Source organism: Vanessa atalanta, chromosome 8 (genome assembly GCF_905147765.1).
Source record: "Vanessa atalanta chromosome 8, ilVanAtal1.2, whole genome shotgun sequence".
Taxonomy (NCBI): Eukaryota; Metazoa; Arthropoda; class Insecta; order Lepidoptera; family Nymphalidae; genus Vanessa; species Vanessa atalanta.
In genome coordinates, this window is record NC_061878.1 from 10,777,106 (window position 1) to 10,803,085 (window position 25,980).

The 25,980-nt window shown below is 32.6% G+C and overlaps 1 protein-coding gene across 4 annotated transcripts; it reads right to left on the minus strand.

The window, feature by feature from the left end:
* Positions 1-297: 297 nt before the first annotated feature.
* On the minus strand, positions 298-25,924 carry LOC125066088 (zinc finger protein 624-like). Of its 4 annotated transcripts, none has more exons than XM_047674015.1 (11): positions 25,840-25,924; positions 24,969-25,167; positions 24,674-24,840; positions 24,383-24,567; positions 22,035-22,218; positions 6,228-6,355; positions 4,398-4,575; positions 3,601-3,743; positions 2,906-3,077; positions 2,640-2,785; positions 298-2,111 (listed from the first exon to the last, which is right to left on the minus strand). In XM_047674015.1, the coding sequence occupies exons 2-11, from the start codon at positions 25,154-25,156 to the stop codon at positions 1,992-1,994; spliced, it is 1,611 nt and encodes a 536-aa protein (XP_047529971.1). In that variant the 5' UTR covers positions 25,157-25,167; positions 25,840-25,924; the 3' UTR covers positions 298-1,991. The 4 variants fall into 4 exon arrangements, with proteins under 4 accessions (XP_047529971.1, XP_047529968.1, XP_047529970.1 ...); XM_047674012.1 differs by having other exon boundaries at positions 24,969-25,170; positions 25,325-25,916; XM_047674014.1 differs by having other exon boundaries at positions 25,686-25,913.
* Between the last annotated feature and the right edge of the window lie 56 nt (positions 25,925-25,980).

The following is a 25,980-nucleotide window of genomic DNA, read 5'->3' on the forward strand; positions in this document are numbered from 1 at the left end:
TTAATTGAAAAAAAAAACTTACATTGCAGCCATTATATACGATGTTGTTTTTATGTTATTTGTATTATTTTTAGTTCAATATCTTTGGCACAAATGTCTGTAGTAAAATAAAACGTGTTTGTAATAATTTAATACAAGTACATAATGTGCTTCCACTATTAAAGAAAAATATTTTATGTCTAATATTATTGTAATATTATTATTATTAATATTCGTTAGCAAATTTTTATATTTTGAAAAATAGGTGCTTTTTATTATCAAATAATTTAATAGTATGAATAAATAAAAGATTAAAAATCGGTGCAAAATATTTTTTTATTTTGTACTTTATGTTACACATTTGAACTTACAAATAAGATCACAAGATATTTCGTGTAAAGACAAGAGGAACTTCGAAGGTAAAACATACTCAATTTTTGGTACATTGCATGGCACCTCAAATATTTACAAACCCAATCGAACTGAACTTATAGTTACTAAATATTTTAAAACAACGGTGCCAAACCAGTTTAACACAATACTTAAACTAATTTGACACAGCTATATTACTACAGCCGATGGCAATGATGGAAGGAGTAAAGATAAATAAACGTCTCTGGCCTTCAATTGACATGACATTGTTGGTTAAGATCTATATAATCTGTGAAATTAGTGAGTGGAAAAGTTTTGTATTAAAATAGACAATAATCAAATGTTTGTAGTGCATAATACAGCAGAACTATTAGCAAATCTCGTGGAATATGGCAAGCTAATGTTTGTTTATGGTTACTCCTGCTCCATTGGAACATAGAACACCTCCTTATTTAAGTTTAGAGATTGGATATACGAGAATCAGCACAGAACTTTACATTTATCTATATTCAACAGTTATAATAAAATTTAAGTCAATCATTTATTTATTGAAATTTAAAAACTGACGCAGCTAAGTGTCTTTGCAATCAAGTTTCAGCTATTGACTTTTGTTAAAACTAATATTATTAATATTTTCAACGTTTAATTTATAAAAATTGGAGATAATTTATAATTATATCAAAATCTGAAACTTACGAACTACATTAAAATCGTTGACGTTATAATATAATAAGAATTATCGTGATTATGTTGAAATCTTATATTTGTCGTAGACTATTAAGATATGTACAAATTGCTAATAAACGATATATTTTTATAACTAGGAGATCATACATTACGCATTCGTTTTGGACCCAGCATTTTGGAATATGCCTACAGATTGTTATTATTAATATATTTTATATAGTGAAGCGAATTTTAATTCATAAGTAAGACGTCCACTGCTCTTAAAGGTATGGAGCTTATATCATTGAGTTTCTTTCCACCGAGTTTGAATAACAAACGATCCTTTCGGGATTTGATACCGCGATATTCTTCAGGACTTTCTTTAATGGACGCTGCTTATTACTTCTTTTATTTTTTAATCAATCTTCTTTAATTTTTTAGTCAACAAGGCGTGCTATTTACGTTTGTTTATTATTATTTGGGTCAGAATAATTTACCATTCATACTTTGAATAATACTACACGCGTAGTGTTACAAGATTTGTGTTGTACTAACGACCATTACAATTTAAACGTTATTAAAATGTAATTAGCCAAAGTTAAGTTCGTAATCGTCATAAGCGTAACTACCTACTCGTTGCTGGGCAAATCATTTCACTATGCCTACAAGTGGATTTTTTCACCAGAAAGTTTTTGGTATTCTCGAATGTGGAATTACTGAGAGACCTACACTTCTGTCTAAATTCTTCTAGTAATAATAAATGAAATATATATAAAAGCTAATAAAAAATCACATCATTATGCTATATTGTATTAAGATTCGAAGACATCTTCATTTAGGCATTACGCATCTCGGCCTGGGTCAAAATGTTCTATACTATGGACGACAAGTGACGACACCAAAAGACAGTAATGTCTTCTCTCAAGGGCTCGTTCGGATGGTAGTCAGTAGTTCAGTGGCGCCGCCACTCGGCACTAGGCGTCGGCCTGCGGGTCGACGGTGACGGCGCGTCGCTCGCCGTTGTCCAGCGACACCACCATCTGGTACGGCACCTTGATCTGCAGCGGCACACGCAGCTTTGTGTTAGACGGAGCCTGGAAAAATATATTGCTATAATTACTGTTTTGCACGTTCATTGTTTTGTATATTGGCGTCCATGTGTCACAGTACAGTCAGGTAAACAAAAAAGGGCATACAGCCATTGTAATCCTGCTAAACAAATTACTAATCTTTAAAATTTAACACTTGCGGTATTTTTGCCTTACGTTTCAATTATATAAGTATTCTTCCATCTATACTAATATTATAAATACGAAAGTAACTTTGTTTTCTCTCTCTTTCTAGTAAAAGACAAAGGCTACTTTTTATGTCTAACACTTGACGGCACACCCCTAAAACGCGAGCGAAGCCGCAGGCGCCATCTAGTTTGTAATAAACAAGTTAAAAAAAAAAACGATTATGTATTGTGAGTATAAAAATATTTTTCAAAAAGAAAACAAATTTAAATGTTTGGTTTAAGTCAAGCTAGGCGTTATAGCCAATAAGACATTAATGAACAGAAGATTAACAATTTGATATGAAAATACAAAATTTTTACGCAAATATGATTGAAATAGTCTTACATGTATAGTGATCTCGGGTTTAACGTCCTTCTTCGCTAACATGTCGATAGGGAACAGGTCAGGGATCTCCTTCTTGGGTCGCGGTTTCGTTTTGAACTTGGCGTGTACGATCATGTGTTTCTGAAGGTGATCCTTTCTATAAAAACCTGCAATATTTCACGCTATTTAAAATTAGCTTGTTCTTTTGAAAAAATACAATGCTAGTTAGATAGGTTAGCTGGGCCTTTAAGGCTACGTAGTTGGATCCTAGTAAAAATGTATGTTACCCTTTCCACAGTCGGGACAGAAGAAGGACTTGATGCCGGTGTGTATATGGAGGTGTATCTTGTAGTGGTCTTTCCTCTTGAAGGGCTTGGAGCAGAACTTGCAGACGAACACGCGTCGCGGAATCGGGATGTTCGCCTCCTCTTGGAGGTCATTTGTTTCATTAACCACTACCTGTAAACAAGTTCAAACTATAGTTAAGTATCTTCACAAATATATAATATCGTACATAGTCTTATTTTCACAAAGACGTCAACCTATGTTGACGGACCGTCAAATGGGCCAACTGATGATAAGTGGACACAGACGCCGTAAGAAATGCCGTATGTCCCTTGTTCTTGTGTAAACTGCCTCACTCACACTTCAAATCGGAACATTTTGGGTGGTACCTCAGACGGTCTTGCAGAAAGTAATACGTCCAAGTGTCCACGTTAAATTATGATATTTATATAAAATATATAATTTAGTTTGTATTTTTTTGCTGACTTTACTCTTAGTCCACTTACACACACTAAGACACTCACTCTATTATACGCCGATAACATAACGCCATTCTGTGCCATCGTGAGAGATAAATTCTATAATAGAATATGATGCAATGGGCGATAGATCAATGTATACAGGAAGACATGGTCCCGGTAAGTAAATGATAAAAGAAAATGGCCGAATCCAATCTGAACCGGTTATAACCAGTTACCTCAACGAATTCGATCGGGTTATTCTCTTTCTTAGTGTCGTGCGACGAGCTGAACTGCGCCTGCTCGTATTCGCCGTTCTCTGCGTAGTCTTGGCCCGACCACTGGCAACTGTGGCTTTCGAACATTGCGTTATCGGAGAAACCTGGAAAGAAACATAAAAAATTACTACAAACATACATATCGCATTTTATTTGGAAACTAATTGCGAACACTTCTGACGCAAATACGTTTAATCTCTGCCACGTGTTTCAATTTTTAATAATGCATATTTGAACTCAAGTAGTTTATAACCAATTCAAACCGAAGAAGGAATAAAGATGACCTTAAAAAAAGCTTACATTTTTATATTTAATTATAGTACTACAAGCGGTATTTTACTTTTAAGGTTCCGACAATAGCCACGTCGACAATTATAACGCGATTTTTTCACGAATACATAGTGAATATCATAGATTATTCCAGCCCTCGACCGATTGTATCGGGTCAATTTGATTTCAAATGTTGTTTAAACTGTAAAGTCCAACTGTTGGGCTGAGGAGGAGGTGAGTGTAGTATTTTTGAGCGTAAGGTTTGGAGCTTATAACCATGCCGTTTCAATACGGGTTGGCGGACACACATTTCGCAGAATTTTATTCATGTAGGTGAACACAAATTTAGCATATTCAGTAGTGCTTGCTTGGATTTGAACACGCAATAATTGGTTAAGATGCACGCGTTCTAACCACTGGGCCATCTCGGCTCTTGATGTAGTTCATTTATTGAGATTCCTTTTTTGTTTGGAAGAGACGATACTCACCTTCATTACAAAGCGAACACCAGACGGTATTCGCCGCCGTCGTCTGCTTGAGATGAACATTGGCGTGTATTTTAAGATGCTGTTTTCTCTTAAACTTGCGGTGACAAACGGGACACTCGTGAGGGCGGTTCTCTGGAGATGGCTTCTTCCTCGGTACGAGTAAGGAGGGAGCCTCATTCTGTTAAACAATGAAGAATATATACTTTAAAATTCAGATTATAAAACAAAAAGTAGATTAAGCTCGTAACAAAGTAAAGCAACAAAAGTGAAAGTTATTTATAGAATTCCATTATAGTATGCAGACATATACACTTTCGATGGGCATACTTAACATTATAGTACTGGTGATATAGTTTTACTAAATGAAACTATTTTAGAAATAAAAGTAATACGTACATGTTTAACTAACAGTTTATTTTAAATTTATTATTGAAATAGCTTGGGTAGAATTAATATTTTTCTCATCGAAGTTTTTTGTATGAAATATTATTTATTACAATTTTTTTTCACTGATATTTTTTTTGTTTGGACAACATCACATACATTACTCTGATCCCAATGTAAGTAGCTAAAGCACTTGTGTTATGGAAAATCAGAAGTAACGACGGTACCACAAACACCCAGACTCTAGATAACATAGAAAACTAATGAACTTTTTCTACATCGACTCGGCCGGGAATCGAACCCGGGACCTCGGAGTAGCTTACCCATGAAGACCGGTGTACACACTACTCGACCACGGAGGACTAATTTAATTTATTTACATTATTGTAAACTCCTTTAATGAGCACTATTTTATTATATACTTCTAGACCTAATTATCATTTTTTTTTACATATACATACGTCCTAGTCAGTGGTTGTCAACCAATGACTATACCAATAGAAGAGATTTAAAAACTATATCACCGAATTTAGACACACACCCCAAATATTTACTAAATACATAACAAAAAAAAAAGTTTTTGAAATTTAACTTTGATTATGAATAAATGATATCATTATTTAAAGCTAAACTCATTTCTTAAAACAAAACACATTTTAGAAAACTGTTCAACCGAACACAATCAACAAGTAATTCGTGTAAACTTAAGAGCATTTCGACTAAGTAACTTCAGAATTATTTTAATATGAACTGGTGTATAACGTTGTTCGAACTTTCATCGAAGTGTTGGTGAGTTTACGGAGCTGGAATATATTATAAACACAAACTTTTGATATTGTTATATAAGAAAATATCGCGAACATCTTGGAAAAATTATTTTGCAACTTTCTTGTCATTAGACGACCCTTAATAGCCGAGCCAAATTTAGGGCCTGGCATCCGGGGCTATAGCCTCAGGGACTTATTTGTTAAAATATACATTTTTAATAAAAAATAAAATAAATATATAAAATATTTATAAGTAGTTAAGAGAATTTAATTTGTTTTAATTAATCAAAATAATTAAGGGCCCTTTGTTGCCCCAGGGCCTCCAGACACTCAAATATGGGCCTGCTTAATAGCGTTAAACAATAAGACCTTAAATAAATCGGCAATCTCTAGATTATCAATTAAAAACAGCATGGATGTTCTATCAAGCGATTCACAGTAAAATCACAGAGTTGTCAACCAACCAAATAAAAATAACAAACAACACAATTAAAAATAAAACTTTTTCTTGTCGTTGAATTATAAGTTACGCACAATATGAACTTAACGTTACTAGCTGGACTTGATAAGAATAGATAACGATAAAGCTAAGCTTATAACACCTTTTAGTTACTTGGATGGGTCTCTTGTCTTAGTGCCTAGAGATTTTGTTTTCAAGTAAATATAATATAAAACTTACGAGCACTTCGATGTCTATCTGGTCCCCCAGCAGCGCTCGTAGCTGCATCACACCTTCGTTATTGGCTTCATGGGCTCGGAGGTGGACCAAGTTAACGTGAACCAACATCTGATCAGCCGTGTGAAATGCTGAAAAAGATTTTAAAATTAGAATATGCGTAGAAACATTTGTAATAAAATAAATAACGCTACTTTAAATTTTTGTAGGTTTCATAAATGTACTATAAAGGATAGGTAACTGTCTATAACATAATATATTTACATAACTATCCATTGGGCATTATGATAGCATGCGCAAGCGATCCCATATCCCCCGTACAGATGGTGTGGGTACCGCTGGTTTATTAATGAGTTTTCTGGCACTCGGCGCCGGTGAATCCCCCAAATGAAAAACGAAATTCCAGCGAAAGAAAGTCTATGTAGCTATGTAGTGAAGCCTCGCATGCGCAAAGCAGGCGCACTCTTTACTCCCATACTCTCATAGCCCGATGGGGCGATGGGGCGGTAATCCAACCCGACCGGAGCCAAATTAGACGCAGAAGGAAAGGCTTAACGTATTTTTCGATGCTTCTTCTCAAAAGAAAATCCCCGTTCGAAGCCTCATCCGTGACAGTAAATCGGAACCTCGAGGTCTGATATATAAGCAAGTTACTAAACCGAAAAGGTAAAAGGTGGAACAGGATTCACCTTTGTTAAGATCCATTCGAGCTTACGATTCGTCTAATCCCAATTTCCATGGTGAGCGGTCAAACGGTATCGAAGTTTATTAATCTCAAACAGACATCCCAACATCCATTTATACCATATTTTATTTTCCTTTAATAAAAACCAAATCGACATTTTGCTATCGAATCCAGTATCAGTATGAGGGACGAGGGGGGAGAGGTTGAGGACGGTCGATCGCTCGGGGCGCCAAAAAAAAGGGGGCGGCACACAGAATTTATCTTTATTTCTTTTCAAAAAAACTTAGCGGGCCAAAAAAGGTCGCCAGAAATAACGAATTTACATTTGCATATATTTAGATATTGGCTGTAGGGATCTCACATTACCTTTCATTTCATCAAGATATTTCTAGATTAAAACGAAATTCTAATAATTCCGAGGGGGGATGACCTCAAATTCTCTTTGGTAGTAGCGGATTTGCAGTTAAAGACCCGTCTAATAAATAATTCGAGCATAATCAGCGTCAAAGGCAAAGGCTTCCACTTGGAAATGCTTATCTCAGCCACAAGCAAATATCTGTCACGCCATACTTCTAAAGGGTCTAGGAATGTCTGACAGAATATGAGTTTTATACTTTTTAATTTTTAGTATACCATGAAAAATTGTCAAGTGATTTTCAGAACAATATTCATTGAAATTTATTTTAATAGTTATCATTGTTATCAACTTTTATCTTTACTACTATAATAAAGAGGTAAAATTTGTTTGTTTATACGTACGTCAAATAGAAACCTAATGACCCTATTAAAAAACACTAGTAGAAAGTTACAGTATTCCTGAGTGCAGCCATGGAAAGCCAGGGTGGATCACTAGTATACTTTAATACTAGTATTTTAATGTTATCATTTTGTTCTTTCATCTTTATAACAGAACCCTTAAATAAATTTTAAATTTATAAATTCTAAAATGATATTGATAATAACTGTTTCACTATAACGACATTAAAATCAATCAAAGCAAGATTATACAGCAAAAGATCAGACAGTGAAGTTACTGTGATGTTTCGGACATTTCAGATATTAAATTAACCGGAAACTGAGTTTAAGTTTACAGTGGTTGCATTAGCATTAGCTGCCCGTAAATGTGCCACTGCTGGGATAAAGGCCTCCTCTCCCTTTGACGAGAAGGTTTGGAGCATATTCCACCACGCTGCTCCAATGCGGGTTGGCGGAATACACATGTGGCAGAATTTCGTTGAAATTAGACACATGCAGGTTTCCACACGATGTTTTCCTTCACCGCCGAGCACGAGATGAATTATAAACACAAATTAGCCACATGAAATTTCAATGGTGCCTGCCTGGGTTTGAACCCGAAATCATCGGTTAAGATGCACGCGTTCTAACCACTGGGCCATTTCGGCTCTCAGTGGTTGATGTGTGTGTTTGTACAGTGTTTGTACAGTGGTTGCTTTACATTTAATTCAAAGCTATAATACGACAAAACTAAGATACTTCGCGTTTAGAAAAACATTATAAGATCGCTTATATAATGTAAAACTTATCTTCTACTAATTCGCTGTATCGTCACCATTAAAAATTTAAATCTTAGTACAAGTAGTGCTTATAGCAGTTCAGAAATCATTCTTCTAATACTTTATTATAAAATTTAACTGTAATACGAGAAACATTGTAATCTGTTCATGTGCCATAGATCGGACAATATGATAATTAGCCCGTCAGATTAGGGGGAACCGTTTTATAATACATAACATTTGGTTCAAAGTTATTTATAGGTTACCAATGAAAATACTAGTAGCATGCAATATTGATTTCTGGGAGGCTGACACGACGTCATCGAAGTAAAATACGTTCACAGTTCACATTCGTGTCCTCTCTTGTGCAAAACACATTGTAAAATAAAATCAGGTTCCTACTCTTAAGCTCTTTTAATGTTATGGTACAATATGAGTTAATTCTATAAGAACGTAACCGAAATACATCAATTTATGCTACTGCACAGTATTTTCTATATATTTTTTATTATTCGAACGATATATATTTAAATAAAAAAAAAATTATAAACAAATATCATAGTTAGTGAACTGAATCACTTTTTTTATCACAACTAGTTGCTAACAAACCAGCAAACACAAAGGGTGAAAAATTACGACTCAATACGTTTGCTAGAACTAGTTTAATGTTTAGGTGCAACTGTTGACCAACTAACAAATAACTTAAATAAACACTTGTAAAATGTATACCACATTACTCTAACGTTCAAGTGCTTAGACTGTAAACAATATAATGTAGTATAAGACTAGCGTCCCGCCCCGGCTTCGCACGGGTGCAATGCTGATAATATATAAAGACATTCTGTAGTATACGGAATACTGTAGGATACAGAATTTCTTTCTATACCTACAGCGTTCACCTCTTTTTTGTCATTAGACATTACAAATATGTCGCTATGGCTCTGCATTTTAAGTAATATCTTCTAAATATCAATTTAAATTACATGCTCGAAAGAGTCGTATAGATCTATATTAAAAGCACCACAAATAAACCTTTAAGAATTATGCTGTATGGCTTCAAATCACTTCGTAAATAAGCCATTCTCGTAAAAAGTAAAGATTAATATTAATTATTGTGGGTTATTCCTAAGAGATAGTTTTAAAGATCTAAGCATACACAGGTACTAAGAGAGAGAGCGGGAAGCGACTTTGTTTTATTGTATGTAATGAAGTGAATATAACACGTAAGTGTGGCATTCGTTCGCTTCAGCGTCTATATGAGAAACGATAGTACTGTGACGTCAGCCGTCAGTCCCCCTTCTAAAAATAAATTCAATACCAGAACCCTACAAACCCAGCCCGAGGCGTGTCCCCTCCATTCCCCCTCGTAACCCATGGGGATCACAAAGTAGGGAAGGGACCAACGAAGGTCGCTAGATATTGAAGCTCAACTAAACACTGACGACTAAACTTTACCGACTTCGAAGAATGTGTGTGCGTATTCCAATTTAATATATATATCAATCTGTAATCAATAATTATACAATATGTAAGAGAATGAATATTACCATAATACTTCAAACTATTCCGTGCATTATAAAGACAAGTGGTATATTTTAAGTGATCGAACAATTATAGTCGAAGGGTAATAAAAAAAGGACGAGGGGTTGAAAAGTAAAAAAAAATTACCCGACCCAAAGTACTAGGAAATATAATAGAATTCAAGACGAGATAGGATAAAAAAAACCGTTTTTTGTTGTATTTTTTTATAGAATTTCTATTCTAAATAAGACCTTACCCCCAGGTAAACGACTCGAGGTCGGTAGTTTTTGTATATTTAAAAATACCCCTACTTTATTCATTTCAAGGTAATAGTGATATTTGTAAATTGTGTCCTTTACAAAATATTTTTCACTTTAAATGAATATATATATCTATAACAGAAGTTGTAGGGGTTGGTTGTCGATGTTACATTAGTCATGTATGTCATTCCTTGGACTTTAAACTTGCGTACCAAATTTCATCAAATTTGCTTCATTGGTTTGACTGTGAAAGTGCAAGATGCAGTCAGACATAATTACTTTCAAATTTAAAGAACAAGGTAAAAGAAATAGCGATAGAATCAAAATCAACTTTTAGGTTACATATATATATATATATATATATATATATATTTCAACTCGGGTGTTTTTCAAAGTTAGTATGGCCATTTAATTATATATTACAAATTTACAATAACGATAAGTCTAATATAGTGACTTGGCTTATATATATATATATATATATATATATATATATATGTATTTCTAGCTAAACCTACGAATTTACCCGCGCGTTTTACCCCCCTTAGGGGTGGAGTTTCGTAAAATCCGTTCTAAGCGGATGTCTACACCCATGTAAGGTACCTTATCTGTCTAAATTTTAAGTTTTTAGGTGTTACAGTTTCGGAGATTTCGTGATTAATCAATGAGTTCTATTTCGCTTATTTATATAGATATTATTTTCGTAGTTTAATGTTTTAAATCTATAATATTATAATGAGAATAAGAGAGAAAGATAAAATTGCTTGTTTGTATGTAACCTAACCTCCGCAATGAATAATGATGCAATTTTAAAAAAAGAATTATCCGATAGAAAGGAACATTTCTGAGTGCTATAGTGTGTACATTATATTTATATTTATTCAGTTGAATAACTGACGAATTTCTTGGCCGAAAATCGAATCGAAAATCGATCGATGTTGGTTTTGAAACTAATTTCCCTAATTCGTTAAGCTATATAAATTAAAATTAATGTATATCGGTCCTATCCGTTCCTAAATCATTATTTCGATTGTGATGAAACGTCGAGTTGTTTCGTGCGAAAAGATTAAAAAAAAAGGATTCTGACGTTTGTCATTCAAAATCAACTTTGTATGTAAACCATTATTATACTCTTGCATAAATTCTGAGTATTAGTAAGGAAATGTTTATAAAGTTAAGCTAAATTTTTATTTAGCTTCACTATGAAGCAACAGCCTGTAAGTGTACCGCTGCTCCTTTTTTGAGGACAAGGTTTAAAGACTATTTCACCACGCCGCTCGTATACGATACACATGTGGCAGAACATGCTATATAATACATTCAAACAAGTACCCATACTATGTTTTCCCCTCACCGCCCAGCACAAGATTAACGTGTATTTAAAAATGACATATTTTCCCGGTGGTTTGGGTTTCGGAACCCGCAATCTTCGATTATAAATCTTGTGGTCTAGCCACTGAGCCACCTCGGCTCCGGTACCTGCTATCCTCCGGTATCAGTAGGTCACATCTTGCAACTGAATTTTAAACAAGTTCCACCTGAGTGATTGCGCTAGAATTTTACGCACCTATATTACTGTTGACGACATGAAGAGACAACCTATCATACTTAACACTGTAATTTTTTAAAAATGGCTACCAATATATTTTTTTTTTATTCATATTTTATTTAAAATTAATGATATCTTAGAACACATGAGTTTTTCGCGCTAGTATTAATTATTTTTTGTTTTTTTTTTTTTTATACGTTTCGTTGTTTTCTGTTTGGTAATTATTTAATTATCATTTATATAATATCATAATACTAAAAATAACTACATCCTTACTCCTTCTTCAGAACACAACCCAAATTCAAAGTAAGTTTTTTTCTCATATGTTATAAATAATTGAACCGTTGAAGCTACAATGGCTTAACGGTAAAAGGGTCGAAGCGGGTTCGAAAGGGTCTTGGGATATCCACCCCCCTTTTGTAAGACCCCTTCTTACTACATGAGCTTAGAAGGGTAGCTTTGAACATATATATTTTATTATAAAAAGGGCCTACGAATGAAGGTTAAATTTTTTCTGTCACATTTTTCAAACAAAATTATAGATAAACTCGTTTTGATCTTGTTGAAAAATATTAGTACCTCTATAAAATATCTTATAAGGTTTCTAAAAATATGTGTATTTTTAAATAAATCAAAAATTTTATAGCAGGCAGGAAAAGGGACCATTTGGTGGTAAATAGCTAAATGATCACCTCGTACAAGGCATGTACACCGTCCTGCCACCCATCAAGGGACCGAGAAATATTTCCAATGAAGGAAACAGTACGAATAAACAAACTTTAAATTTATATAATCTATGCAATTTGCTATTAGCTCTATTGTATAAGCACTACAAATATTTATTTATTAATTTATCTTTATTTTTAATACAAAACTAGTACATACGACCGCCTCATTGGTTTACTTGTTTATAAGATCGCAGATCCCGATGGTTCAAGGATAACAGCCCGGAGACTGGAAGTTGGAAGTGTGTACACTTCCATGCCTCGGAAACCACGTGAGTCCTGCGCCTGAACTCTTTTCGGTCGTATCGGATTTGCCGTCTCATTGGATAATGAGAGTGAGGCACTAGAGAGTGCATAATTTTGCACTATGATATGTCCTTAGATTGCTGGCCAAGATTAGCTCTCGTGGCCGAAATCGGTCAGGACGACATCACAGCACTATTACACTTATATAATTATAATACACTTTAATTATACTTTCAGAATTCCGAAAACAACTTCGCCGACACTCGAAACTCGCGATCTGGACCAATGGTATTGCGTCAAATCAATATCAAAGTTTATATGTCTTTACATCTCTTGTTTGGAATAAGATGCAGGATTCATTGTGCTTATAACACTGACCGACTCACCCTTGAAACTGGAATACAATATTACGAAGTAATGCTGTCCCCCAGTAGTAACTCACTTTTTATTTACAAAACTGAGAATTTAATACAATAGATACAAATAAATGTTTATTTAGTAATGTTTTTATAATAGATCTTTATATTCCAAAAAAATATCTATTTAAATAGATATATGTTTATAAGGAAAATACATATTTCTAAGGTAACACTAATATGGTTATTTATATATGTATGTATCCTTATTAAATAAGCGGAAGTTCTGCGTCTGTATAACGATAGTGGTTGCGTCTAAGACCGAAATATCGCGCTTCACTGACGTAAGAAAAAATACACAAGCGTATTTTACTAAATTTAATAAATCATTTTGATACGGTACGGTTTTAAAATGATTTTATATTAATAGTCTGAGACAATTAGTTAAAAATAAATTGAATGCCGAGAAAACATCCTTACTTCAAAATGTATGTTGGGTAAAAAATATTTTTTCCGAGTCCTTTCTTAAATTACGGAGCTCTGGTTCATAAACTGAAAACCTCCTTTTTTGGAACCGATTAAAAATTGTTCTTAGCTTGTCAAAATGTATACTAATACTTATACTAATAAAATAATTACGAAAGTAACTCTGTCAGTCTGTCTGTGACATTCGTACGGCTAAACCACTGACCTGAATTTGATAATATTTGTTTCGAAGGAAGCTTGAAACCCAAAGGACATATCTTACATCTGACGATCAATCCCTAAAACACAAGCAAAGCAGCTGGCGACAACTAGCCTGTTTTAAAATAATGATAATCAAAAGAAACATAAAATAATTGGAATAGTATGAGGAATTTGGATAGGGAAGATAATTAAACTTTTATCACTATTCTGTTAACGACAATATTTAATGCGACTGTTTTTACTGTCTTTATGTAATTGTAATTCGAAAATGAGTTCTATTATTTAAAAAATCGAAATGAAAATATGACAATTAACTGTCAACTTAAAACGTAAAATTAATATCCAACATGGAATTAAACCCAGTAGAGTAGATACGTGAAAATATGAGGCGTTGGTATTTCTAGAAGGATAGGTCGATATCTAGGCCGTGTAGGGCGGTCAAGGGGACGGGATCAACCTGCCTGCGAGTACGAGCTTTATAATGTTACACGACATTCATGTCTTTAAGGTACATATTTAAAATATTATTTTCAAAGAACCAGTATTTAGTATACATAAATGTGTCGCTGGTGTCTTAGCCATGACTTAGCCAGCTGTTTATTTAGCCATTCAATTTAACGGACTAGCCTTTTCACTATGCGTCACATCAGCGGCCTAACAAAAACTAAATTGATATTTAGTACATTTTAGTCTAACTAATACAAACATTTTTATTTTTAGAAGAGACTAAAGCAAATTACATTGAACGAAACAAATTCAGGCCGCTGGTTGAACTTAGCCATTTATTAAAATAGCTAGGCTGTTAAATAAAAGGCTAATTAAACCAATACACGAAGTTCGTTGCAATGCTCTTCATATTGTTTACGTACAATACGTACATATTACATATTTATCATATCATATTACGTGTTAACGCACTGTTAACGCACAATAGGTAAGTCGCAAGTCGAGAAATTATTTACAAAAGTAAATAATAATCCGACTTGCGACTTGCCCATTTTACTTTAACAGGTTCCCTGTCCAAATAGCCGACACAATAATTAAACAATAACCATGAATCATGTGTTGTACAGGACAGGGAAAGGGTTAAAGGTACAAAAACCTTCACGCAACTGGTTTTATTAAAAATTTTAATGTCTTAACTTTTTAATTTCTCGTCCGAAATCTCAAGAATAATCAAAGGTAGATAAAAAATATATGAACTAGTTGTAGAGCGTCAAAGCATCAAATACATATGCATTCACAATTCTTGGATAATAACGGAGAGCTGAGTTATTTCTTAAAATCCCTTTTTAAAGATGGCGAAGAAAGTTAACAGAAAATGTTATCAATTATAAGTTAAGCTGTGATAGGCTTCCCTTATGCAATATCAAAAATCAGCCGTTCCGCATGCATTTTTACGTCAATTTTAAATAAATGAATGACTTAATCGACTGTCGCGTGTATTGAGTCGTACCCTTTTTTATCAATGTATTCCTGTTCCGTCACATCATCTCATCTAAACGTTCAGAATTGTTTCCACACGCATATTTAATTATACAAATTAATCCTCGTGCAATGCCAACCGCATGTATGGTTAGCTGTTTTAGTTATTGTGCATTTGTATACCTAACTCTGCATTTGTTTAAATCTTAGCTATTTCACGCTATATCAAGCCGTACCACAACTGTGCTCGCTACAAATTGATTCTAAGAAGAGAAGTATTATTTAATATATTTATCTAATTTCAGTTTTGACATATATGATGTAAAAACTTCTAAAAGTATGTTAATAAATATTTACTAAACTGTTTTCAGTCTATCAGTAGCAACACCAGTTTCTAAAAGAGAAAGAGGAAATAGTCACATGACTTGTCCTAATTAGATCATTTATGGCGTAATTTCTTAATGCGTTTTAATGTCAGTCATCATAAAATACTGTCCATAACATTCTCTAACAATGACCCTTGTGGTACACCATTTGCTTAATCACTAATAAAATCATAGAAGATGGGATTCATTCATTTATATGCATTGTTTCATTGTATTTTATGAGTTTATGTAATTGATAGGGAAAGAAGAATTAATCTGTTTGAGAGTATCACTATTTGAATATATCAATGGATGGTTCAATCAAAGGCTTTCGATAAATCCATAAATAAAAATGTGTTGTATTAGTATAACAAAAACCTAATATAACCTGGTATTCAAAAATTGCCACATAAATTCTCCTTTTTTTTTAAATTCAATTTGGAGTGATTTATAAAAAGAGTGTCTTAATTTGTACGACAAATCCAGAGATTGATTTAATCTATTAAGTAATCTAAATTTTCTTTACAAGTTTTGGGTTTGAAGTTACTATCAGCCATATAATATTGATAACTTATTAAATGAGAAGACATTTTATAATCATACTAATTTAACAGAACTGTTTATCACTTATTAACAAAGCCTTTGTAAATAATATAATATGACGCTTGAAGATCTTGCACTGTCTATTGTTTCGGTGTTAATAAACATTAAGGAATTTTATAGAGGTTATGATTATAACAAATGAGAAATCAACTTAGAAGACAGTTCAAACACAGTAATTGCACTGTAAGTACAATCCTTGTAATCTCGTCGTGCAATAAAGTATAAATAAATAATTTCGTACATTGAATACACGTTATATGACATTTCATAAATTGCAAAATCATCCTTATTACAAAATTGGTGACGGTGGCCTTGTTCGTGTGTCGCTTGCATACCGGTTTATATGCAACATTTACGCTCCGTTACAACCATTATGGTACAAAAATAACTGGTTTTTTTTGTCATTGTTTACCAGCTTTCTGACACATATCCTAAATAATGATACTGAAATTTTGATGTAGTTTTTAGAACCAGCTTATATACATATACTACTACTACTTTAATATAAAACTGACAAATTCCGAAAAGAATATCCTGAGCTGAGAAGAAACCTCGAGAGTCGTAACATTTTTACAATTATCGATAAAGGTAAATATAATATATGTTACTTTCTTTTATATTTATTATACATACTTTAAGGTAAACTTTTATTTGTAATGTATATGAAAATTTTGTTCGTAGTATTCGCGAGATTGTTCATCACATTTATTATTTTGGTATTAATTTATATTTATAATTGACAACACAAGAATTTCAAGAGTAAATTTTTATATAACTACTATTTTCCAACTACGGCTTCACCCGAGTGTGAAGGGGGAGCGCAGGTGGTAGGTACCCTACATCCTTTTCTGTATCCTTGACAATGTGTATACAATAATTCACGTGACGTGAAAACGTAACAAACAAATTAACTTTCGTATTCATAATATAAGCTAGAATTTATTATAATACAAAATGATATTCCTAACATTTAAAAGACGTTTCATAAAAGTATTGAATCGTGTCTTGTGACGTTCGAACAATGAATTGTTACTTTTAATAACACTTCTAACATCTTGTAATTAATCAGTAACATTTTGCGTTGCTGTCCTTGCTTATTACGAACCGTATACCGGTTATTTGTAATAGGACTTGAATGGTTGCTGTCGTTTGGGGGGAAAGGGTGGGGGAGGGGTTGGTGGAACAGAGATAAGAAACACGTGAACATGTAGCTGATAATATATTTTATACAGCCATCTGTTATTGTAGTTTAAAGATTTAAAGTAATTTTGTCAAACAATACTCTTTTCATCGTTCTTCATTTGTTTCGTTGTATTTTAAGTTAAATCGAAATTTATTTACAATATTTCGTCGCTGGACTTATACCGAGTGTACGAAGTCAATATTAATCGAATATAGAATAAGTCTGAACCTTTGACCATATTACGCAGTTATTGCATTTTTACATCAGACATTGTGATTCTGATTTTACGAATTGTGATATTTATTACAACCCTTAAATTCTAACCCTTCGTCAAAAGAGAGGGGAACGGCAGGTGTAAACTTGTCCTTTTCTGAAACCGCGTGGGCTGAAATAGCTTATATGCAAATTTAAGATGATCGGTTTAATGGTTAAGACGTGAAAGCTTGACAATTAAACAAACTAATTTTACCAATTGTAATATTATTAAGTAAAGCAGCACAGAGAAATTGATGAAATAATTTTGCCCAGAAGAGCTGCATAACAATAAACGTGCGTTTAACGCGAGTGAAATTACGGTGTATAACTGTGTATAATATCAGTTACACTACTCGTTCACTCATATTGACCTACTGAATTTTGGCTCGATATTTGGCAGACCCGTATCTTCCGAAGGTATCAGTAACAGCTTAAAACCGGCTTTGCGACATCTAATTCCTGAGGTAGGTTGCGGTTGTCAGTGGCCACATAAATCATATATTCTAACCATATAAGACAGAAATTTGTCAGTTATATTACAAAACATTTGCTAAAAATTCATTTTCTGAGAATTCGCCGACTAAGGTTGAGAAGGATTGGAAGTATTCCGCAAAAGGTACTGGAGGTGACTATTTTAGATACTCCTGTTTTGAATGATCATCAAAAAGCATTCATTGATGTCCATGCAGGATAAATAATAATTCTATTGTATTTAATTACCTGTGTACTTAAAGTAGTAAGGAACAGACAAACTACTGAGTTTCTTGCAGATTATTCGCAATAAAATTAATTTTACTCAACATTCCGAACCGGTGGTAACTTTCAGTGTAAATTAATGTTATAAAATCAGCCACAAATGAATAAAGTACCTATTTTGTTTTTTTTTATTATTTACAAAATTCACCCCACATGATAAACTCCTCCCAAGAAAGCTGTACCGATAAGAAAAGCTAGATTTTAGTTATAAGACTTACACGTTTGGTTGAGATATTACCAGTACTACATTTAATGTTTACGGGTTATATGAATATTAACTCCCACGAGAGGAGTGCGAGGGCATTAAAGGTACGCACGTAGATATATGTCAAGGCCGTGGAACATAATGTAGTTAAAATGAGGTTAGTTTTATATTTCAAGACCTTGTTTTTTTGTAAAAAAAATACGTATGATTAAGTTCGAGAATCATACAACAAGTGGTTGATTATATTCTCATGGCATTTAATAAAAAATAAAATTATTATAATGATTACAATTATAAAACTTCAGCAACCTCAAAATTATTCGCGAATTAGGCTAGTGGCGTAGACCACAGTCCTTATCCGATGCAAGCTATGAAAGTCAAAATGTTGCCAATTTTCGATTAATGCCATTAAGCCAAAATACAATTCATAACAAGAAAAAAGACCAAAAACATAATTTTATTCTATTATTACAGTAATATTTTTCTATTGTATTAAATGGAAATACGAAAGTTTCTTAAATGTTTATTGACTGAATATGTAGATTAATATCATAGACTTACGATACATACCTTCTCATATTATCTAAATGAAATGCTTAAGTTTAATATGAATAAATAAAATTTATTTTATTTTATTTATCAGTAGCAAGTTAGTTGCAAACGAATAAAATATAAGCGAATAATTTTATGTTATACGGATTACGAAGCGATATCAAGCAAGACCACGTCACAACATATTCGTCAACAATGTAAAAGGATTAAAGTCACATCAATTCAGTTCACTCTCGACCTGTTTATCGCATTAAAAAAAAAACTTTACCTTATTTTATTTTTCGTTTTCTGTTACCTTCACTTCCAGTAAAGTCTAACTTTAAAAATAAAAATGTAAATTGCTTATGTATATGGCGATTCTGTTAGTTAAAAATGTACTCCTGAAACATACATCTTGTCAAAATTGAAACTTCCCAACTGTCAAGCATATATTGCGAAAATCCATCACCGATGGTATGAGAATTGGGAGGCATGGAGGTATTAATATTCAATACGCCCCCTTTTTTATCCACGCATTCAATATATTACAAATTTGAAAGGTATATATATAAAAGGTATATACCTTTAGAATGTATTTTCGAAATAAAAAAATATATACATATACATGTACACATAATAGCCGACGTATGGTTTTAAATAGGGATATTTCTATCTCTGTACCCTCCTAGAACTTAACTTATTTTAAAATCCATATGTATACTAATAAAAGAGGAGTCGGTTTTTTTTTGTAAACTGCCAAAATCTACGAAATTATATACTATATTAAACTTGAAGATGCAATGCGTCTTAGAGAAAAAATTATAATAATAGTATCTAAGCTGCGCATCGAAGTTTAAATATATACTATATAAGTAACGAGCGAAATAAATAGTAGGGGAGACCCAGAGCGGATTTTGGAATTTACTCGAGCGCGGTAAACGAACACAAGGGGGGATTCTTCGTATCCTGTAGAGTACCTCCACCATATATAAGAACTTCATATAGGAGTATGCGTCTAGAACAGCCCATTAGAGTAGTAAAAATCGATTGTCAGAAATATTCGTAGTAGCAATGCGATGTAGCATGTAAAGTCGTGCATAAAGTTAACTGGAGTAAAGCATGCATTCGCCACTCCAAGCCTATTCATTTTCCGAGAGTGATATACTCTCTCGCACTGCTAACCTGTGCAGCTGGCGACACTGATGGTTGAATTGGAAGGACGGTTGAGTTGAATTGGAGTGGAATTACAAAAAAAACATCGTAATGATGATCGATTATTTTCAAACACGTAATCTTTATCCTAAACTTACAAATATTAATATTATTTCTTTAAATTTTGTGAACTTTACTTCCTATAAAACTTTACTGTTACGCACTTTACTCCGGGCATTCCCCTGATACTACAACATGATTTTTAATATACGCCAATGAGTTACTACCTATATCGCTTTAATAAACGATTATTAAATCGTACATTTATATAATACAATAAAAGGTACGTTTTATTTTCATATTTTTCTAAATCAACTAAATTTTTAAATACCTACATCAATTTTCGTGCATTCATTTGCATATATATAAAAAAATATAGGCCAACCGTCTATATAAAAATCTGAAGGAGTATTTCAATCTGGCAATATTTTTTGCCACTTTTAAAAATTAGCTACGATTAGCGTCACTTCCGAATCGTCAGTCTTTTGAATTTGGGACATTTTACGGTTCACTTAACATCCCTGACGCGCCATGATTTTATTTTTTCCATTTTCATCTCTTCCTTATGGGCAACCCCAAGCAGGAAGATTAGCATACCTTTGTTATCACGGGCCGTTTGAGGCACTTATACAATCAATATTTCTATCTCAGTATTTTCATGCATGAATTTGTTTTTTACATTTTAAAACTAGTACATGGTCCATCTACCGTTAGTAGAGTTCCATTACCCTTATATAGTATAAAGTATCATCTAATTTTCCATCAAATAAATGCCGCTCGAGTAAATCCCCTATTATTATCACAGGGTAACCTACTAAAAACTAAATAACGTATATTTAATACAAAAAAAAAAACAAACGAAAATAGTATTACAGTAAATGTCATTTAAAATTCAAGATTTAAATTTAAATATTCACAATATTAATATCAATTCTAACGATATCAATGAAAAATTAAATTCTTCTTGCGGTGATTTTTCTTATCTGTGGCATAGAATGTATGTCATTCTCGCATAAGATACAATTTCAAGAAAATTACACACAAATTACATGTATAATGCAATTGTATGCAATTACGTGGAAGTTAGTCATATATTCCAAACCTTATATATACATATATAATTGTGTATTTCAAATATAATTTTCGTCTAGCGATGTGTGTAGGTGACATATAATAAATTCATAATAATCACTAGTATTTATATATTTAATGCATTTTTTTCTTTTGTGCGTTAATCACGTGAAAGCTAAAGGACGTATCGGTGTGAGACTATTGACAATCGAAGAGGAATCGTCCGTAGATAATTATAGGCTATTCTTTAGTGAATTCCGTCGATTGGTCCCCCTTTTTTTAGAGTTAGTTAGTAGTTAGTTTAGAGCCCAGCTAGGCGTCGGGTAATAGCTTATAAATACCAAAGTTGGTTAGTTTGTTTCGCTTTCAATTCGTAATTACTAAACCATCATCATGAAATATTCTATATGCTGAAGGTACGAGGGGCACAGAACACTACAAGGCACCTTAACACCTTCCCCTTCACACGCGGACGAAGCCGCAGCAGAGACTAATACAACATAAATGTTATGTGTGTAATCGTGTCGTATGTATGTTAATCACGTTCAAAAGACGAATTTTAATAAAGTTTAGAATTGAGATATTGTTTCAATTAAAAAATTAAATCATATTTTATGTAAGGTGACATGAAACAGATATAGTGTAATATATGATAACTCACCCTTCCCGCACTGACCGCATAGAACCTCCTTTTTCTTATGAGTCCAGCTGTGTATCTTGAGATGGTCCTTCCTCTTGTAACTCTTCCCACAGTCTGGGCACATGAAGGGCCTCGTGCTATCAAATATCATAGGACCTATAGAATTGTTGCTGGCCTGGTCTGTTGATTCACTTGTATCGTCCATCTAAAACATCGTGTCATTGTAAACCTATTTATGTAATTGTTATGAATATTACATATAAGTAAAAAGTAGAAATCTTGTCTATGTTTAAATCACGTTGTCTTTGATAAGATCAGAATACACAGGAGAGACTTTGTAGTCATAATCAGTGTATAGTGTGAATAGTAACAAAACAAGACTAAGAACTCAAAAGTGATAATTACACAGCAATAAATATGTATTTATAATTCACCAGCTACTGTTACACGCTAGCTGCGCCCAGGTAAAATAAGGGTCATAGACTCATAGACAACGTTTATTTCGTAATATTATATATATAAGTATATTGGTTTACGTGGCGCACGCTAGTATAGCTTCCAAGTCAGCATATTTTTTTTAAATTTATTTAACAATCCTCGTCATCTATCAGTTAATTCACACAACACTATAATGAATTATACTTTGTTTTATAATATGTAGAAAACAAATAAAAATAACATGGTTTGAAAACGCTTTGAATCCCATTTAAGAAGATGTCTTAATTGTATAAATTGTAAATACATTCGTAATATATCTATTCTTTAATATATTAGTTAATTTACGTAAAGAAATGATGTATTAGACGAATATTTTTTTCTTCACGTTATTTTTATTTTTATTTTATTTTATTTTATTTTATTTGGGAAACAAACAGTACAATAAGTCTTAATATTAACAAATACAAATTAAATCACAAGCCAATCAAGTTTCCACTCATAAATAATATACATTATTAGAGCAACAAGAAATCTATGTTTGTTATGTTATTGTTTGTTTTGTATGCAAAAAAAAATCTATGTTTGTTATATTATTGCGAGCGTTGGACCGACTCGTATGCCGTGACGAACGGCCTGACGCTCTCTTATGCCGACTTTCTTCATGTGTGTACATGCCACACAAGTTCTATAAAGATTTAAATTTTAAAGCATATATATATGCATATATAAAATAAGAAAATATACCTATAGAGAAGGTAATTGAGGCTTGAGCGATCTCTTAAGGTTCGTTTTCACTAAAACTCATCACTGAGTAAGAGAAAAATAAAGATTTCCAAAAAAACACCAAACTTGAAAAACAGACAGCTTATGCTTAATCAAGCTTGTTATTTTATCGTGGTCAACCGTATTCCGGATTGCTTTGTACAGTCTTTAAGTCAAGGAAACTTTATAAATAGGAGGAAATTTAAAAATAGCATTCAAAACTCCCCTTCATGTTTTCAATTTATACCCCTTTTAAAGGGCAAGGGCAATTTTTTCCCTTCTAAATTGTTTTTATGAAATCAAAATAGCTTATGTAATTTAATTTTTATTTCTGCAATATAAGTTTTTTTTTTTTTTTAATATTATTCTTTAATTCATTCTCATAATACAAAACATTATAATATATCAATATGAAGTTTGTCTCGACTCTTCGTATACGCCAATTAAAATTAAATGTACTATTACTTAAAGTCTATATATAATTCATAATGCCTTAATACTTCCATACTGTGTCATAAGTTAATGCGTAAAAATGATTTATGATGACAAATATGAAGTATTTAGTATATTTACATGCCAATCTTCATATCAAAAATATTTTTAATGTAATACAAAATACTTGAAATCAAAAACAATTTTTTTTTATTTTAATACCCCACCAGCCATTTAAATTCCCATTCCACAAAGAAATAGCAAGAATTTCGTTAGTTTAAAAACAAAAAACTATCAACTAGTTCACAAATGACTTGTTAATCACCTTTTATTATTTTTGTCTGGTTTTGTGTACAGCAACTCAATGGTATATTATCTATCACTTGAAATAAAAATGGTGTCAAGGCGATAGTTGCAATTCTATACACCTATATTTAATTTTAATTTAATAGTGTGCAGTTATTTTATTTTATTTAAATAATATTAATATATAATTTTGTATGAGTTAATTTTATAGTTAAATTCTATAAATGTTTTTTTTTTTTTATATTTCATTGAATTTATTATATATAATTTATTTCACTCAGTTTTTTGTTACCAATGTGATGATAATTTTAGAATATCAATAGTATAAAAATATTCATGTAACAATAACATCCCAAAGATGGGTAAAGGCTGGATCTTCTCTTAAATAGAGATTTATCATATTTTATATAAAAAATAAAAATGAAACAAACCTCCAGAGACGATTCACTGTGTGCGTTGCCAGTTACACTTGTAATGATCGGGTGGAGTTCATCATACTCCTCTGGCTCCTGTTTAATATCCAATTCCTGTTCACTGACTGGGTTAATATTAACCTCCATAAAGTGTTTATTATGTGTCTGTAAATGCTTTTGGAGATGGTCCTTACGGTAAAATGCTACAACAACATTATTTACTCATTTAAAAGAAGTTAACCAAATTGTATAAAGCAGAGTTTAAAACCGAGTTTTCAGTAACATTTTATAGTATAACATTATCCTTACTTTTATGGCAGAGAGAGCATGCTAAGTTTTTATTTCCTTTGTGAATTGAGCTGTGTATATTAAGATGTTCTTTACGCTTGAATCCCTTCCCGCACTCGGGACAGACATGCGGTCTATACTCCGTGTGTTCCTGCATGTGTCTATCTAAATGTTCCTTGCGTTTGAGTCTGTAGCAAAATAATCATAAGTTAACACTGGCAGGTTTACAAGGATTTTTCAATATGCAATGTTTTATTTGCGGAATTAATCAATATTAATTATTGAAAAATAATTGAGAAATAAAGTAAGTGTTTACCCAGTTCCACACACTCCACACAAGAACCTGTATGTATGGTAATGTGAAAACAGATGCAATTCTAATTTTTCCTTGTCATCATACTGAGCAGAACACTCTACACATGTAAATTGAGTCCCTTCGTCTCCGTGTTGTATGGTCGCTAGCTTGCTCTTTGATAATAAATGTTTTTTCACCATCAACTCCATAGAGTTTGAATCTGCTAATTAAAAGTTTGTTTAATTTAATATCATAGGTACTTCAATTAAGTAACATGCCAAACAAACTTTGTTTATATTATTATAATTATTTTATAATTGTAATTTAAAGTCTCTGCCAAGAAATATATAATTTTTTTTTTATTTGTAGCAACTTACTAATTTCAATACGATTTTCCATGAGAAAACAAACTTCCTTTACTTAATATATCACTAAGAAAAACGAACGAAGTAAAAGTCACAACTAAAGTTTCCCACACTTGCGCGACCCGTTAGAAAGTAAAAAAAAGAACTTGAAATAGTAATCCCTTCCCCTACCAACGGCGGTCGCCCAAGGCTCGAGCTCCCCTCCGAATAGGGGTGACTACCCTTTGTCTACCCTTACTTCTCCTACGGAGGGCGGGGGACCCCACTTTAGCCGGTTTAGGAGGGTGGGCTATATTTTGCCTCAACATCGATTCAAAATCTACCCGATCACCTAACGTGTCTTTATAGATTGTAATAATATCACGTATCTTACTTTCATAGTGCACAATATAATATGGTAAAAACAATAACAATTATAAATTTTATCACTTTTTGGCGCGAAAATGTCGTAATACAGAACTTCATATGTTATATTTATTCAATTTATAACCGATTTTGATTTGTTATTGTCTTATCAGGAAACTCACAATGTATAACACTTTCTACAATTTCACACTTTTTGAAAAAAACAAAACTAAACACAAACGAAACTAAACGTCACTCTCCCCCCTCGTACAGTTTGTAAATGAAAATGACTTGAAAGAATGAATGATAAATCTGGTGTTTTT

Excerpts from the sequence above, each read along its gene's own strand:
- LOC125066088 (XM_047674012.1), bottom strand. The coding sequence starts at position 25,346 with ATGGAAAATCGTATTGAAATTA. Across the intron at positions 3,744-4,397 it reads GTGTTCGCTTTGTAATGAAG|GTTTCTCCGATAACGCAATG; the intron begins GTGAGTATCGTC and ends GTTTCTTTCCAG. Across the intron at positions 2,786-2,905 it reads CTGTCCCGACTGTGGAAAGG|GTTTTTATAGAAAGGATCAC; the intron begins GTAACATACATT and ends GAAATATTGCAG.